Source organism: Mastomys coucha, unplaced genomic scaffold (genome assembly GCF_008632895.1).
Source record: "Mastomys coucha isolate ucsf_1 unplaced genomic scaffold, UCSF_Mcou_1 pScaffold6, whole genome shotgun sequence".
Lineage (NCBI taxonomy): Eukaryota > Metazoa > Chordata > Mammalia > Rodentia > Muridae > Mastomys > Mastomys coucha.
In genome coordinates, this window is record NW_022196912.1 from 84,007,035 (window position 1) to 84,021,677 (window position 14,643).

The following is a 14,643-nucleotide window of genomic DNA, read 5'->3' on the forward strand; positions in this document are numbered from 1 at the left end:
AATAGCCACTGCACTCCAGCCTGGGCAACATAGCGAGACCCCGTCTCTTTTTGGACACTAACGTTAATTATACTCTTTTTTTTTTTCAATTCACCCTTTTCTCATACAATACATTCCAACCTTAATCTTTTACCTTTTCTTTAACTCAAACGTTTATTTAGAAATGTGATTTTTACCATTGCTCGGCACTGACACCTACTGGCGTGAAATTATATGACAACTTAAATCAAGTGTAATGAGTAGGCGTTAACGCTAGGGGTTTCTTTCCTTCTTATTAACAACGGATTTTTAATCTTTTGACCTCATACACTCCTCCAAGACATATATCCGCATAATTCCACGTGATGGGAATTAAGATCTTAAGTATATGTGAGTATACCTGTCTCGAAAAACCAAAATAAAATAAAGTATATGTGAGTATATCACCCTTACTATACTTGATACCTAAATATAGTTGCCTACATTTATGTTTCACTCGTTTTATTTTGTAACACTATTCCTGTGTAGACAAGGCTGGCCCAAAACTTGCTATTTTGCCCATAATTGACTCACACTCCCTATTCTAATGCTTCAGTCTCCACTACTGGGCTTGCTTGTGCCACCAAAAGGAGTTTAAATGGCTGAATCTGAAGAAAAGTAATATAAATAAAAGCTGTTTTCATCGGATAATTTGATAACAAAACAACTAACAACAAATTTCAAAATTCAAGTTTCTAACCAAAATATTCTCTAAATACCATTCTTCCACAAAAAAACTAAAATTGCACAAAGCCCTGCCCCCTGAAATAAAAGGTTTAATTAGATCTAGGATGTAGCACAGAGTGCAACAATTAATTTAAAAAAGCCCTTTGTAGAAGACGTTTAATGGGAACTTAAAGAAAAACTTTAAAGTATGCTACTTCTGGATTTTGATAGACAATCTTTACCCAATTATTTCATAATGAAAGAGTCACAGATTTAAAGACCAGATATAATTTAATTTCTGTTGTCAAATTCTTCAAATCTAGTGTTTTACACAAACACATACACACCATGATTCTCTCAACACTTCCAATTCCAGTTCTATTGCTGTTACGGTTGTTGTTGTTGATGATGATGATGATCTATCTCTCTATTTTGCTTTGACAGCATGTAACACAACTAAACAAATGGAGGAAAACAGGCCTCGAATAGTACGGATGCTAGACAAAGTAAGATGATAACAATGCTGAAGGATACCAGCTCACTGGTGCCTTATGTTTTCTTTCGTTAATCAGTACCAGTTGCTTTTGGTGGGATCACTGGCTTTGCCAAAGCAGGTAGCCGTGCCCCTCCTGGCTAGTCAGGCCTTCCAGAAAAGTCTGGCTAGACTGTTCATCAGTTTTTCTTGGAATCCAAAGAGCATTTGTGTTTTCCTAGCTACCCCTGAGAGATTGGCTAGCACTATAACAATAAGTTTCTGCCAGTCTGGAAAACATATTTCTACAAGTTTGAGTGTACACATCTGCTAATTTACTGATAGTTGCCAAACTTTATTATATTGGATACACATCATTAAGAGTTAAAGTCCCAACCATTTTTGGGGGGAGGGCAGGGGTGCTAAAGATTGAATCTAAGATCACACCTGCTACCTAAGCACTACCACAGAGCTCAAACTTTCACTACTTTCAGTGACAATCGGTGTTTTATGTGCTCTTAGACAGCGTAGTGCTTTAGGTAAAACCAGAGAGAAAACCAGTTCCAGCTGGGTGTGGAATTAATCCCAGCATTTGAGAGGTAGAAGCATGAAAATCTCTGATTTGGAGGCCAGCCAGGGATACATAGTCTCAAAATTCAATTGAATTTAACTTAGAAATAAAATTTCAGTAATGCCAAAACCAGGTAATGAAGTTCATAGTAAAATTCTGTTTTGTAGCCAGGTGTGGTAGTTCACTCCTTTGATCCCAACATTCAGAGAGGCAGGCAGATCTCCGTGAGCTGGAGCCTGGTACACAGAGCAAGTTCCAGGCCTAACAGGGCTGCTTAGTGAGATACTGTAAATGAAAAAAAGTCTTTCTTGAGTCAGGTGTGGTAGTGCATTTAAGTCAGGTGTGGTAGTGCATTTGAGAGAGTAAGGCTAGGAGATCATGATCAAGCCAACTGGGCTATAAATCATGTTGTGGGTCAGCCTGGGCTACATAGCAAGATCTTATGATGATGATGGTGGGGGTGATGGTGATGATGATGATGATGCTTTCTAGAACAACTACTAACTATAAAATATGTATTACTTAAGCTTCTCCAAAAGACAGAATCAATAGGATAGGTGGGAAGATGGATAGCTAGATAAATGATTGCTATCCATATCAGTAAGGGAATCTGTTATAAATATTGGCTCACCTACTGCAAGGGAGAAACTCTAAGATGGCAGGTAGTGTGGCTCAGTTCAGATCCAAAGTCCTCAGAACCTGAAGGTTTGGCAAGTGAAGGTTTCCTGTTATAAGTACTAGAAAGATCATTGATCACCACCCCTCCTAGAGCCTTCCCCCACTTAATCTAGTCATTCATAAGTCTTCTCTAGAAACACCCACATTGATGCCCTCAAAAGTAATGATATAATTAACCTTTAAGTATTCCTTTCTTTTTTTCTTTTCTTTTCTTTCTTTCTTTTTTTTTTTTTTCTGAGTTCAAGGTCAGCCTGGTCTACAGAGCGAGTTCCAGGACAGCCAGGGCTATACAGAGAAACCCTGTCTGAAAAAAAAAAAAAAGAAATTCATTTTAGTAACAAATCATGTATGTGCTAATATACAGCATCAATTTTTAAATTAAATGTATGTTTATATTTATAGATGTATATGTATAGTATATTTATATTATTTCCCCCTCCTCTCTCCTCCTTCATGGTCCATTTAATGATTACTGTCACATATATGATAAAGCCTGCTCAGTCAGTCAACAGGGTCTCGAAGGAGGGAGTGAAAATTAAAGAAAGAAAAGACAATTAGACAACACTATAGTATGACTCCAGCAAGGGCTAAAGCAAGTTTATTTTTTCTCCTTTTATACATGCAAAGATAGGGTCAGTTCTAGGTCAAGAAACAAACAAGGCAATAAACAAAGTCACATGATCACTGTTTCTAGAGATTTATCAAGATGATGTAGGTGGGACATTGGTGGCACACCCCTTTAATCCCAGCACTTGGGAGGCAGAGGCAGGCGGATTTCTGAATTCGAGGCCAGCCTGGTCTACAGAGTGAGTTCCAGGACAGCCAGAGCTACACAGAGAAACCCTGTCTCGAAAAAAAACAAAAAACAAAACAAAACAAAACAAAAGCCAAAAGATGATGAAGATGCAAGCAACACATTCCTCAGCAGTATTTATCTGGAGCTGACTTTCTTGTCCTAGTCCAATGTCAACTATCCTTGTCATATCCTTGAAGTAGCACCATGAGCTATCCACATATACACATTTAAGAAAACATATAAATACAATCTACTGGATCCATTTTTTGTTGCCTATATGTTCACGTTTTCCAGGGAGACCACTTGAGATGGAGGACCATTTAGAGGACTCAGGCCTGAGGAAGTCTCAACAGTCTTTGATTCCCTTGTAGCTCTCCCTCTAGTGGTGCCCTTGTGAGATTTTCTCCATTCCCACTGGCATGTCAACTGCTGTTGTCCTTGTTGGGATCCACAGGCTTCCTCTTTCACTGGTGCAGTTTTCCTGAAGGCAGATGTGCTTGTCCTTTGGCCCTTACAATCTGAGATGTTCCCTGAGCCTCGAGTGTAGTGGTTGTGTTGAGGTTGTGTTGCAATGTTGTCAGTTGGGGCTAGGCATACATTCCCACAGTCGGTTGATCTCTTCATTTTGTCCAGCTGTGGCTTTCTGTAAAGGTCTCCATCTGCGGTCTAGAGGAGCATCTTTGATGAAGGGTGGCAGTTATGCTCGTCTTTGGTATGCAGCTAAGTATATAGATGAAGTTAGGGAGTATACTGGTTTAGCAAGGCGGTTCTGCTCTAAGATCCATGACCTCGATAGCCAAATGTGATTGGCTAAGTTTCCAGTGTCAGGCAGGATTTCCCCCCTCTCTCATGGGCCTCCTTGTTCAATAAGACAGCTGTTTGTTATCCCCAAGATGTGTCACTACTGTACCTTTTGGGACGGATGACTTGATAGCCTCGTGGAAAATTTCAAGTTTATGTAAATATTTTCTATTTCTTAAGTTACTGCTTTTCAGCTTGTGTGTCATGTGTTCGTGTTTGTGTGCATGCGTATGAGGGAGACTCTTTAAGAAAGTAGTAGAGTCACTAGGGATGTGGCCTAATGGTAGAGTACTTGTCCAGCTGCCCCAAAGCCCAAGGTGAAATTCCCAGTTCCTTTCTCTGGCTTTTGTTTTTTGATGGTAGTCGCTGTTATTTAAAAGAAATTATTTCCCTGTGATGCTTCTATCTTTTTACATTTGATTTTAAAACTTGAATCCATTTAAAGTTTACTGTTCTGCCCCACTGCCAAGGTAGAGGGAGAATGAATCAAAATAGAGACCAAACTGGCTACTTACTCAAGGAATATGGATTTAAGATGAGCCCGCTGTTTGTTAATCAAATAGCACGTATTCCTATAATTTAAGTAGCCTATCTACACGTGCTGTTAATTTACCCTTTCGGCAAATATGCTTTCCTAAGTCTTGTAGTAACACTAATAACTCAGAATCCAGGAAGTCTGGTTTAGAGGTTAAGACCTGCATAAATAGCCATAGCTCGGTATATTAGGGTTCAAGGTGTTCCAAGACAAAGGACTGCCCCAGTGGGACACATGGTTGAAAATAAAGGTAAACACAATTTATTGAGAGAGAGAAAGCACTCCTGAGAATGGGAGTGTGTAGCAGGTCTTTGCTTTGATGCTTTGAGGTTCTTCTTTTTCCCACCCTTTATTCCCTGGCTTTCACTCCCTATCAGTAGATAGGAGAGAAAGAAGGGTAGAGAGAGAGAGGGTGAAGGAGGGAGAAAGAGGGAGAAGGGGAGAGGGGGAGAGGGAGAGAATGAATCTCCCACCGCCACGGGCTCAGTAAATAAAATAAATGAGGCGTGAACGTGGGTCTTGCCTGTCTTTTTTTGTTGACCATGGCTGCAAAGTAAAATGTGCTCAACAGGAACCGCCTCGCCGGGTGTTGTCACCTAAAGCTCCGCTCTGACTTGTAATGGTGCCTAGCGAGAGTATTTTCTCGCTGGCGTCTGTCTCTATAAACAAGGCGACATCTGCCTTCCAGGTATCCCAATCCCCGGGTCAGCTGGCTTCTAGCCGAGGGCGCGGGAAACACCAGACCAGCCGCACACACCCGCACCCACCACGCCCACAGCTAAGGACATGGTGCCCTCGGCGGCCGCCTGTCCGAAAACAGAGCGAGAATCCTCTGTGCGCGCCCGGGCACGCAGAGGCTCTGTCATTAAACGCTAACTAATGCTAAAAAATGGGCATTCCACCACCCTACGTGGAATTTGGAGTGGCGCTCCGAGAAGCCAAAAAGCGGATGGGTGCAGGCGCACCACGGACAGTCCTACTGCGAGGACCACCCCCCGGAAGCCCTGCCGGGCGGGAGGCGCCAAGTTTTAAAGCCTGAGGACCAGCTTGCGAGTTAGCTGCAAGATGAGGCTGCCCTGCGAGGTGGACGTCCGTAGCTGTCATTTGCCAACCTTAGGTCTTGCGAGCCGAGGCAAGGGCGTGCGAGCGGTGGTGAGCCTGTGTCAGCCTCCGGGCGGGAATGAGCTACAGCCTGGGGCAAGGACAGAGCCCGGCGGCCGCGTCTGCCTGCTGGTCTCCACCATGAAGGACAGGCAAGGAGCCCGCTACAAGGTACGCGTCCTTAGCGCCGTGAGCATCCACACATCCTTACTTCAGCTGCTGGCTTCTGCAGGTGTGAGTTGGTAGATAGCGATCCCGCCGGAGAATGCATGTAACAATGAATACTATCCAAACTTGACTTTGGGTTAAATCTTGAGTTGTAGTAGCAGTTGCAGTTGCAGTTTTGCCACATATATCCTCTGTGTTATTTGTTTGGAAAATGCCTGACCCCACTTAGGTTCAGAGATTCTTTGTGCCTATAGTATACTGGTGGAAAACTCGAGTCTAGTCTGTCTGAACCGGAGGTTTGAAAATGAGATTTATAAAATCCGTTTTCCTCCATTACCAGGCACCGCTATTTGGTCAAAACAAGATGCCTTTGTGTCTACTATGAATGGAGATGAGAGAATGATTCATCACCCTGCATCTGATTTTTTTAGCGGATTTTATGTTTTCTGGGATTCTTTTCCCATTTTTCCATATTATAATTCACAACGAATACTTTGCTAGGGAAGAGAATATTATCTTATTCAGGTTACTTACTTTTATTCATTTATTCATTCATCCACTTAATTTTGGAGTGCAGGGGATTGAGCCCAGGACCTTGTGCATGTTAGGCTAGTAGTGTAAGGATGACCTTGACTTTCTGATCCACCTACTTCTACCTCTCAAATTCTGGGGTTACCACTACCCACCTGGTTTGTTGTGTTTAGGGCAGAACCTAGGGCTTCATGCATGGTAGGCAAGGGTACTACCATTTGAACTATATCTTCCATCCACGCATTAGTCTAAATCCTCCCTCTCTTGTCTAGGCTATTAAGGAGTCTGGTTCTATGTTGTCTCTCTTTTATCCTGTCTTTTCCTTCAGCTAAGCTCAGCTAAGACTTTACACTGCAGCTCTAGGAGAATAAAAAGCTAAATGTATGCATGTATGTATTGAGACCAGGTCTTACTATGTAGCTATGGCTGGTCACTAGACCAGGCTGGCTTCAAACCCAAAAAATTCCTCCTGCTTCTGTCACAGTTGCTGATTAAAGGCATGTACCAGTGCCTGGCTCCAAGAGCAGGATGTTGTTGTTGTTGTTGTTGTTTTAAAACAGGCTCTCACTATGTGTAGCTCAGGCATCTTGGAACTCTGTAGAGCATTCTAGCTGGAATTCACAAAGATCCACATGGCTCTACCTCCTGAGTGCTGGGATTAAAAACCAAACCAAACCAACCAAGCCAAACAAAAACAAAAACTTAATAAAACACTTAGACATGGGACTAAAAGCTAAACTAACCTGGAAGAAGACTGGTGCATTCTACTTTCAGTGAGTGTTATTGAATAGTAATTCTCCTTTTGTGTCCCTCCCCCAACCCCGCCCCCTCTGATTTTAATTAGCTAAGAGAGAACATTGAGCATCTCTTCACCAAATTTGTGGATGAGGGGAAAGCCACTGTCCGGTTAAAGGAGCCTCCTGTGGACATCTGTCTGAGTAAGGTATGATATTGGAAATAGTAACAGAAATATGCAAGCCAGGTGCAGTACCGAATGCTTGTAATCCCAGCACTCAGAAAGCAAAGGCAGGAAGATTTTTTAAGCCCAAGGTTAGAGTAATCTACATTTCAAGTTCTTGGCCATCCAGGGATATACAGGGAGACTATATCCCCAAACAAAGATTGTTTGAGCCAGGCGGTGGTGGCGCACGCCTTTAATCCCAGCACTTGGGAGGCAGAGGCAGGCCGATTTATGAGTTCGAGGCCAGCCTGGTCTACAGAGTGAGTTCCAGGACAGCCAGGGCTACACAGAGAAACCCTGTCTCGGGAAAAAAAAAAAAAAAAACCCAAAGATTGTTTGGCTGTTAAAGCATCTTGATAGCCTGTAGAGGTGAGCTTGGGTTACACCACTTTGGCCCCCTGCAGGCTGCACACTTGCACTGGCCCAGGAGCTTCTGTCTGGTTGAGAATGGAAGACATGCATAGGCACACACCAGTTAATTTTAAAATGCCTTGGGTACCTCAAAGGCTGGGCACTCCTAAGCCTTCCCTTGCTACCCTAGGCCCAATGGGGAAGGGGCCAGTGGCCACCCACCCAAATTCTCACATGGTTAATTGGCTTTCTCTCCTGCAGCTCCTGCTTCCCATTCTTGTTCCCCCAAGTCATGGCGACTCTGTCTCCTTTTCCCCAGTTCTTAGCCCATGCTACTCTTAAGGGTCCTGCCCTGTCTCCCTTTGCCCAGCCGTTGGCTGTTGGCATCTTTATTGATCTATCAAAAACCAATTGGAGACAAGGATTTTCAGTATTTGTACACACAGATTCCCAATTAAATGAAACCATTAGAACCAATCCCCAACACCTCACCTTTTCTGTCCAAATAAAAAAAAAAAGCCCTTCTCTCAGGCATAAATTGAGCATAACCATAACAGTTATGTAAATTGCAGAGTATAACACACAGTTAACATCCAGTCCATCATATTTGTCAAGTAGATAAGATACTCTACCATTGTATCCTAACTACAGAGTTTAAAATTCTATACCTGAATTATGTTTTGATTTTAGCCGGTATCACCATCTGAAAACCATGCTTTCAATTCTATATCATGTTCTCAATGCTAAACAACTTGTTTGCTTACCAGACTATAACTAGTCTTCAACCTCATTAGAAATTCAAGAATGAATTAAATATTACATGTAACACTGGAGCATCTGTCTTTAGCCTTTTGGCCCAGAGCCACCTGGCAGACCCTGAAATGAGACCTGCAATTAGAGACAGATTCTTGCAGGTGTCAGTTTTGTTTGAGATAGGATCTGAGACCATGCTGACCTAAAACTGACAGCAGTCCTGCCTCAACTTCTCTAGTGCTGGGAAGACAGGCCTGAGCCACCACATATAGCTTTCCAATATCTGGGGGTTTTTTTGTTGTTATTGTTATTATTAATACATTTTAAATTTTATTTTAATGTGTGTCTTAGTCACTGTTCTATTTGCGTTAAGAGACATCATAACCAAGGCAGCTTTTCTAAAAGAAGCATTTAATTGGGCCTTCCTTACAGTTTCAGAGGTTAGTCCATTATCATGGTATCAAGGAGAATGGCCGCACAAGGATCTGTGCTTCAAAATGCCTGAGACCGTCATTACATCCTTATCTCTGATCTGTGGGCAGAGAAAGACAGAGAGTTGTGAGCAGCCTAAGATGGGTGCTGGGACCTGAACCCAGTCCCACCCTTATTTAGAGTGAGTAAGAGAGAGAGAGAGAGAAAGAGAGAGAGAGAGAGAGAGAGAGAGAGAGAGAGAGAGAGAGAGAGAGAGAGAGAGAGAGTGTGTGTGTGTCTACACATGGGTGGAAGTCTGAAGGAAACCTGCAGGTGTTGGTTCTCTTCTTCCACTCTGTGGGTTTTAGGAATTGAACTCAGGCTGCCACACTTAATGAGCAGCACCAGCCCTCGCACTATCCCCCAAATCTTGCAAAGTTAAAATTTAGACCAAATACTAAAATATTTTTACAGTCCATTTCAAAACTGATTACATAACCTATGTATGAAGCTGTAGGGCTTTAAGGGGAGAACTAGCAAGCATGAAGTATTAAAAATGGGATTTATAATTGTATAACTCGTTTTTATTTGTTCAGGCCAATCCTGGCAATTTAAAGACTTTCCTTTCAGCTGTGAGACTGGCTCACAAAGGCTGTGACATCAACACACCACTTTCAACACTAACACCGGTGAAGACTTCGGAATTTGAAAAATATAAAACCAAAATGGTTATCACATCCAAAAAGGATTATCCTCTAAGCAAGAACTTTCCATACTCTCTGGAACATCTTCAGGCTTCTTACTGTAGCCTTGCCCGAGTTGATATGCGTATGCTTTGCTTAAAAAATCTTACGAAGTTAGACCTGAGTCACAACTCTATAAAAAAGCTTCCGGCTACAATTGGAGACCTCACCCACCTTCAAGAGCTTAACCTTAATGACAATCAGCTGGAGACATTTAGTGTGCCCTTGTGTGAGTCCACACTCCAGAAGTCACTTCAGAGTTTAGATCTCAGCAAGAACAAAATCAAAGCACTCCCGGTGCAGTTTTGTCGATTCCAGGAACTCACTAACTTAAACCTTAACGATAATGAATTGCGTCACCTTCCTTTCAAGATAGGACAGCTAACAAACCTTCGTTTTCTGTCAGCAGCTCGAAACAAACTTAGAAATCTACCTTGTGAATTTAAAATGTTATCCCTGGAGTACTTGGATCTTTTTGGGAATACTTTTGAAAAACCCGAAGTCCTTCCAATCATAAAGCTCCAAGTACCATTAACTTTACTGGAATCTTGTGGACAAGCCATGCTATCCTATAGGTAAGATGTTCAGTCATGAAGTATGGTACTTGACTAGCATCCTAATATTCTGGTGAAACGCAGAGTAATAGTCTTTTTGAGCTTTTAATCTTTTAGTTATTTGCTGGAATCAGGGAGTTGTGGGGGCATTTACACTACCACAGCATTTGGATGAGGAGTAGGATCCTTCCTTCCACCATGTTGGTCATAGGGATTGAATTCCAGGTCATCATCAGACTTGGCCACAGCACCTTTACCCAGTGAGCCATCTCGCCCACCCCAACAGTCAATCTTAATAACTCCCAATGTTGTGCATAGCCTGACCCATGCTACAGCAACTTTTAAGAATGGGGACCTGACTGGGCAGTGGTGGCACCTGCCTTTAATCCTAGCACTTGGGAGGCAGAGGCTAGTGGATTTCTGAGTTCAAGGCCAGCCTGGTCTACAGAGTGAGTTCCAGGACAGCCAGGGCTATACAGAGAAACCCTGTCTCAAAAAAACAAAAACAAAAAACCAAACAAACAAAAAGAATGGGGACCTGGCTGGGTCTTGGTAGCTTACACTTTTATCTCCCAGCACATTGGAGGCAGAGGCAGATGAATCTCTTGAGTTAAAGGGTCTACAGATGGAGTTCCAGGACAGCCAAGGCTACATAGAAAGACTCTGTTCTGAAAAAAACAAAAAAGAAAAAAATAAACATAAGACTGGGGTCAGCTGTCTGTTTTAGTTAGATCTCTGGGTGATCCTAATGCACCAAGAAATTTGATGATTCCAGTCCGACACAGTGCTGCAGTGTGGTCTGTCAAACCAGACTGGAATTGGACTACTGCCTTACCTATTTATATGACTTTAGCATGTTAGTTAACCTCTTAATCTCATCAGAAATTGGGATAATATTTCACAGAAAGTTGAGGCTAAATGAGCTAATATTATACCAAAATATTTTGTACATGAAGGACTCAGTAACTGCTGGTTCTCTTGCTCTTAGCTCTGAACACTAAATGCAGTGGTTTTGTGAGAGTAAACTCCATTGCCTTGGTTTTGTTTATTTGATAGGCTTTTGCACTTATTTTCCTTTGTTCGTGTTTCTTGTTTGTTTTTCAAGACAGGGTTTTCTCTGTGTAGCCCAGGCTGTCTTGGAACTCACTCTGTAGACCAGGCTGGCTTCAAACTCAGAAATCCACCTGCCTCTGCCTCCCAAGTGCCGGGATTAAAGGCGTGCGCCACCATGCCCAGCTTGATATTTCTTTCATATAGATATGGAAGCTAGTAAGTGAACTAGCTTATTAGTATCAACTGTTGCAGAGACAGCTAACTACCTGGGCAGTCCCCTAATTTTTTTTTAATGATTTATTTATTTAATGTATATGAGTACACCATTGCAGATGGTTGTGAGCCACCATGTGGTTTCTGGGAATTGAATTCAGGACCTCTGGAAGAGCAGTCAGTGCTCTTAACCACTGAGCTATCTCCAGCCCCCTGCTTTTACCTCTTAAGAGCTGGGGTTCATCTGCACATTACCACACCCACTTCTGCTTTTTTTTAAACTAGAGACTGAACCTTAGGCTCCAAGTATCCTTCTACTGAGTAATATCCTCTGCCCAGTCAGGCCTTGAATTTAGGATCTTCCTCCTCTAACCTCCAGAGTTGAGATTATAAGCCTGTGCCACCAAGTCTTACTTTTTAAGACAGGATTTCATGCATTCAGGTTGACCTCGGCTTGTTTTTGTTTGTTCATGACTTGTCTGTCTGACCTCAACCTTAGTAAGCCTCACCCTCCAGAGTGCTTCCAGGATTATATTTTGTTTTTGTTTTTGGGTTTTTTTTTTTACCAACTATTTGTCTTATTCTTAGCAGTATAAAATAGTTATACTGAGTCCTTAAATAAGAATAATGTTTTATTCTTATTTCATTATAAGTATTTTGATTATTTTGGTTTTTGTTTGTTTTGTTTTGTTTTTCAAGAAAGGATTTCTCTGTGTAGCCCTGGCTGACTTGGAACTGGATTTGTAGACCAGGCTGGCCTCAACTCACAAAAATCTGCTTGCCTCTGTCTTTGAAGTGCTGGGGCAAAAGTATGCCTCAGTGTTCTAATTCTTGTCTAAATACGTGAAATTAAGAATCTAGTAACTATATATATACATTTTCCCCATTAGGATTCCATATGGCCGTGATATAATTCCTTACCATCTTTGCCAAGATTTGGATACTGCCAAAACCTGTGTCTGTGGAAGATTTTGTCTCCAGTCTTTCATTCAAGGAATGACTACAATGAATCTACACTCTGTTGCCCACACTGTGGTCTCAGTAGATAATGTGGGTAGAACGGAAGCTCCTGTTATCTCTTACTTTTGTTCTCTGACCTGTTTTGTAAAGTCCTCTGATACGTTAAACTAATTAGTGTGATAACAGAAAGGTTTTTATCAGTTGAGTATTTATTTATTTGTGCTTTACCAGTAATAAATTAGAGAAAGGGAAGCTTTTTGTATATTTGTATGGCAAGAAAATGTCTGTTAGCATTTTCAACCATTTGACTCTGGAATTTTAATTTAATTAAAGCTGAATTTACTTTTGGGAGTGAATCAATGGCTCAGCAGTTAAGAACACATACCTTCTTGCAGAGGATCCACATTATGCCTCACAACTGTATGTACCAGGGAATCTAGTGTCCTCTTCTGACCTCCAGGGACACCAGACATGCATGTGGCACACATACGTATTATATATGCTGGCAAATTGCTGAATAGATTTTTAATCTTATTGTGAAGTTAACATATGTTTGCAGGGTTAGTTTCTGCCTCAAGCATCCAGGATACACTGTAGTTAATCTAGTTCATTCTTGTGTGTGTGTGTGTGTGTGTGTGTGTGTGTGTGTGTGTGTGTGTGTGTGTTGCTAGGGATCAAAGCCAGAGCTTTGTGCTTGGGCTACTTTGGGTTTTATTGTTGTTGCTTTTGCTTTTTAAAGACAGTTTCTCTGTTGACTGTCCTAGATCTTGCTTTGTAGAGGTCTGCCTTGTGCACCACCACACCAGGCCTACATCTTAAATTCTACATAAAGTCAAACCAGATACTTAATCCTAATCACACAGATGATAAGAATGTACTTGGGCTCAGCAGATAAAAGTCCTTATTGCAAAGCATGACATCTAAGTTCAATTGTTGGCACTCATACATTAGGAGAGAACAGATTCTTGCAAGTTGCACACAGGCATACAGAATAACTTTAAAAATGTAATATAAGAGCACTAGTTGCTCTTGCAGCAGACCCCCCAATTCCCAGCACCCATATAGTTCATAACTGTAACTCCAGTCCCGAGAATCTGAAACCCTCTTCTGATGTTCTCAGGGATAACACAAACATGGTGTACAGAAATACAATCAGGTAAACACCCATACTCATAAATGTTTAAATAATTTTTAATGTTATAAAGGCCAAAAAGAGCTTAGGGGTTAAGAGCTAATTCTGTTCTTCCAGAGGACCTGAGTTCAGATTGCAGCACCTTTCTTGGGCAGCTTAAAATGCCTGAAAATCTAGATCTAAGAGATCCAACCCCTCGTCTGGTCTCCATTCAAAATTTCTGAAATCTTTCAAAAATCTAACACTTCTTGCCTTTAATCCCAGCACTTGGGAGGTAGAGGTAGGTGGATCTATAAATCTGAGGCCAGCCTGGTCTATAGATCAAAGTTCCAAGGCAAGGCTACACAGAGAAACCCTGTCTTTGTTTTTAAGACAGGGTTTTTAATAGAAAAAGCAAAATTAGAAAATCCAACATTTCTCCCAAGCATTCCAAATTAGGGATGCACAATCTATATGCATAATTACAGATTTTAGAATAGTACCTTGAAGAGTATAGTTTCAGAATAGTATGTTTTTCAGACATGTTCCGTATACTCATCAAACACTAAGGCAGATTAGCCTTTATAAATTTCAGAATGCCCTTTACATAATATATTGTGATTTTTTTTCTTTTCTACTTTTGAAGAGAAAGTGGAAACTTATTTTTGCTGATTGTGTTACTGAGGATCTAGGGGGGAGTATTTGTTACTAGTCTATCCCCCAAACCATAATGTCATGGTGTAATGATACATATTTAATCCTGGTACTTAGGAGGCAGACACACACCCACCCCCGGCAGATCTCAGCTAGTGTGTTGCTGTTCAGCTTAGAAAGGAGAACCTCTAGATTTCACCTGATTCATTTTACTACAATCTTATCATTTGAAACTTTTCTAAAGATTCAAACATTGTATTAAGCATTAGAACACTTGGTTTTCCCCTGGTTTTTCAGGACAAGGTTTCTCTATAGCCTCAGCACTCCTGGAACTTACCCTCTAGACTAAGCTGGCCTTGAACTGCCTCTGCCTTCCAAGTGCCCAGAGGCATTAGAACACCTTTATTAGAACTTTGTTCAAGGGGTCAGACATAGTGACATACCTTAAAGAAAGCAGACAGCAGTGAATCTCTGAAATTGAGGCCAGCCTGGTCTATATACTTCCAGGACAGCCAAAGCTGTCTTTTTTTTTGGGGGGGGGG

At 41.6% G+C, this 14,643-nt stretch overlaps 1 protein-coding gene across 3 annotated transcripts; it reads left to right on the forward strand.

Moving 5' to 3' along the window:
• The first annotated feature begins 1,136 nt into the window (after positions 1 to 1,136).
• Lrr1 (leucine rich repeat protein 1) lies at positions 1,137 to 12,688 on the forward strand. Of its 3 annotated transcripts, none has more exons than XM_031356997.1 (4): positions 1,137 to 1,190; positions 7,182 to 7,280; positions 9,410 to 10,131; positions 12,267 to 12,688. In XM_031356997.1, the coding sequence occupies exons 1-4, from the start codon at positions 1,149 to 1,151 to the stop codon at positions 12,505 to 12,507; spliced, it is 1,104 nt and encodes a 367-aa protein (XP_031212857.1). In that variant the 5' UTR covers positions 1,137 to 1,148; the 3' UTR covers positions 12,508 to 12,688. The 3 variants fall into 3 exon arrangements, with proteins under 3 accessions (XP_031212857.1, XP_031212855.1, XP_031212856.1); XM_031356995.1 differs by lacking the exon at positions 1,137 to 1,190 and adding an exon at positions 5,564 to 5,809; XM_031356996.1 differs by lacking the exons at positions 1,137 to 1,190; positions 7,182 to 7,280 and adding an exon at positions 5,564 to 5,809.
• The last annotated feature ends 1,955 nt before the right edge of the window (positions 12,689 to 14,643 follow it).

Coding starts and splice junctions, on each gene's coding strand:
- Lrr1 (XM_031356995.1), top strand. CDS start 5,603: ATGAGGCTGCCCTGCGAGGTGGACGTCCGTAGCTGTCATTTGCCAACC. Junction 5,810..7,181: donor GGCAAGGAGCCCGCTACAAG/GTACGCGTCCTT, acceptor GATTTTAATTAG/CTAAGAGAGAACATTGAGCA. Junction 7,281..9,409: donor TGGACATCTGTCTGAGTAAG/GTATGATATTGG, acceptor TTATTTGTTCAG/GCCAATCCTGGCAATTTAAA.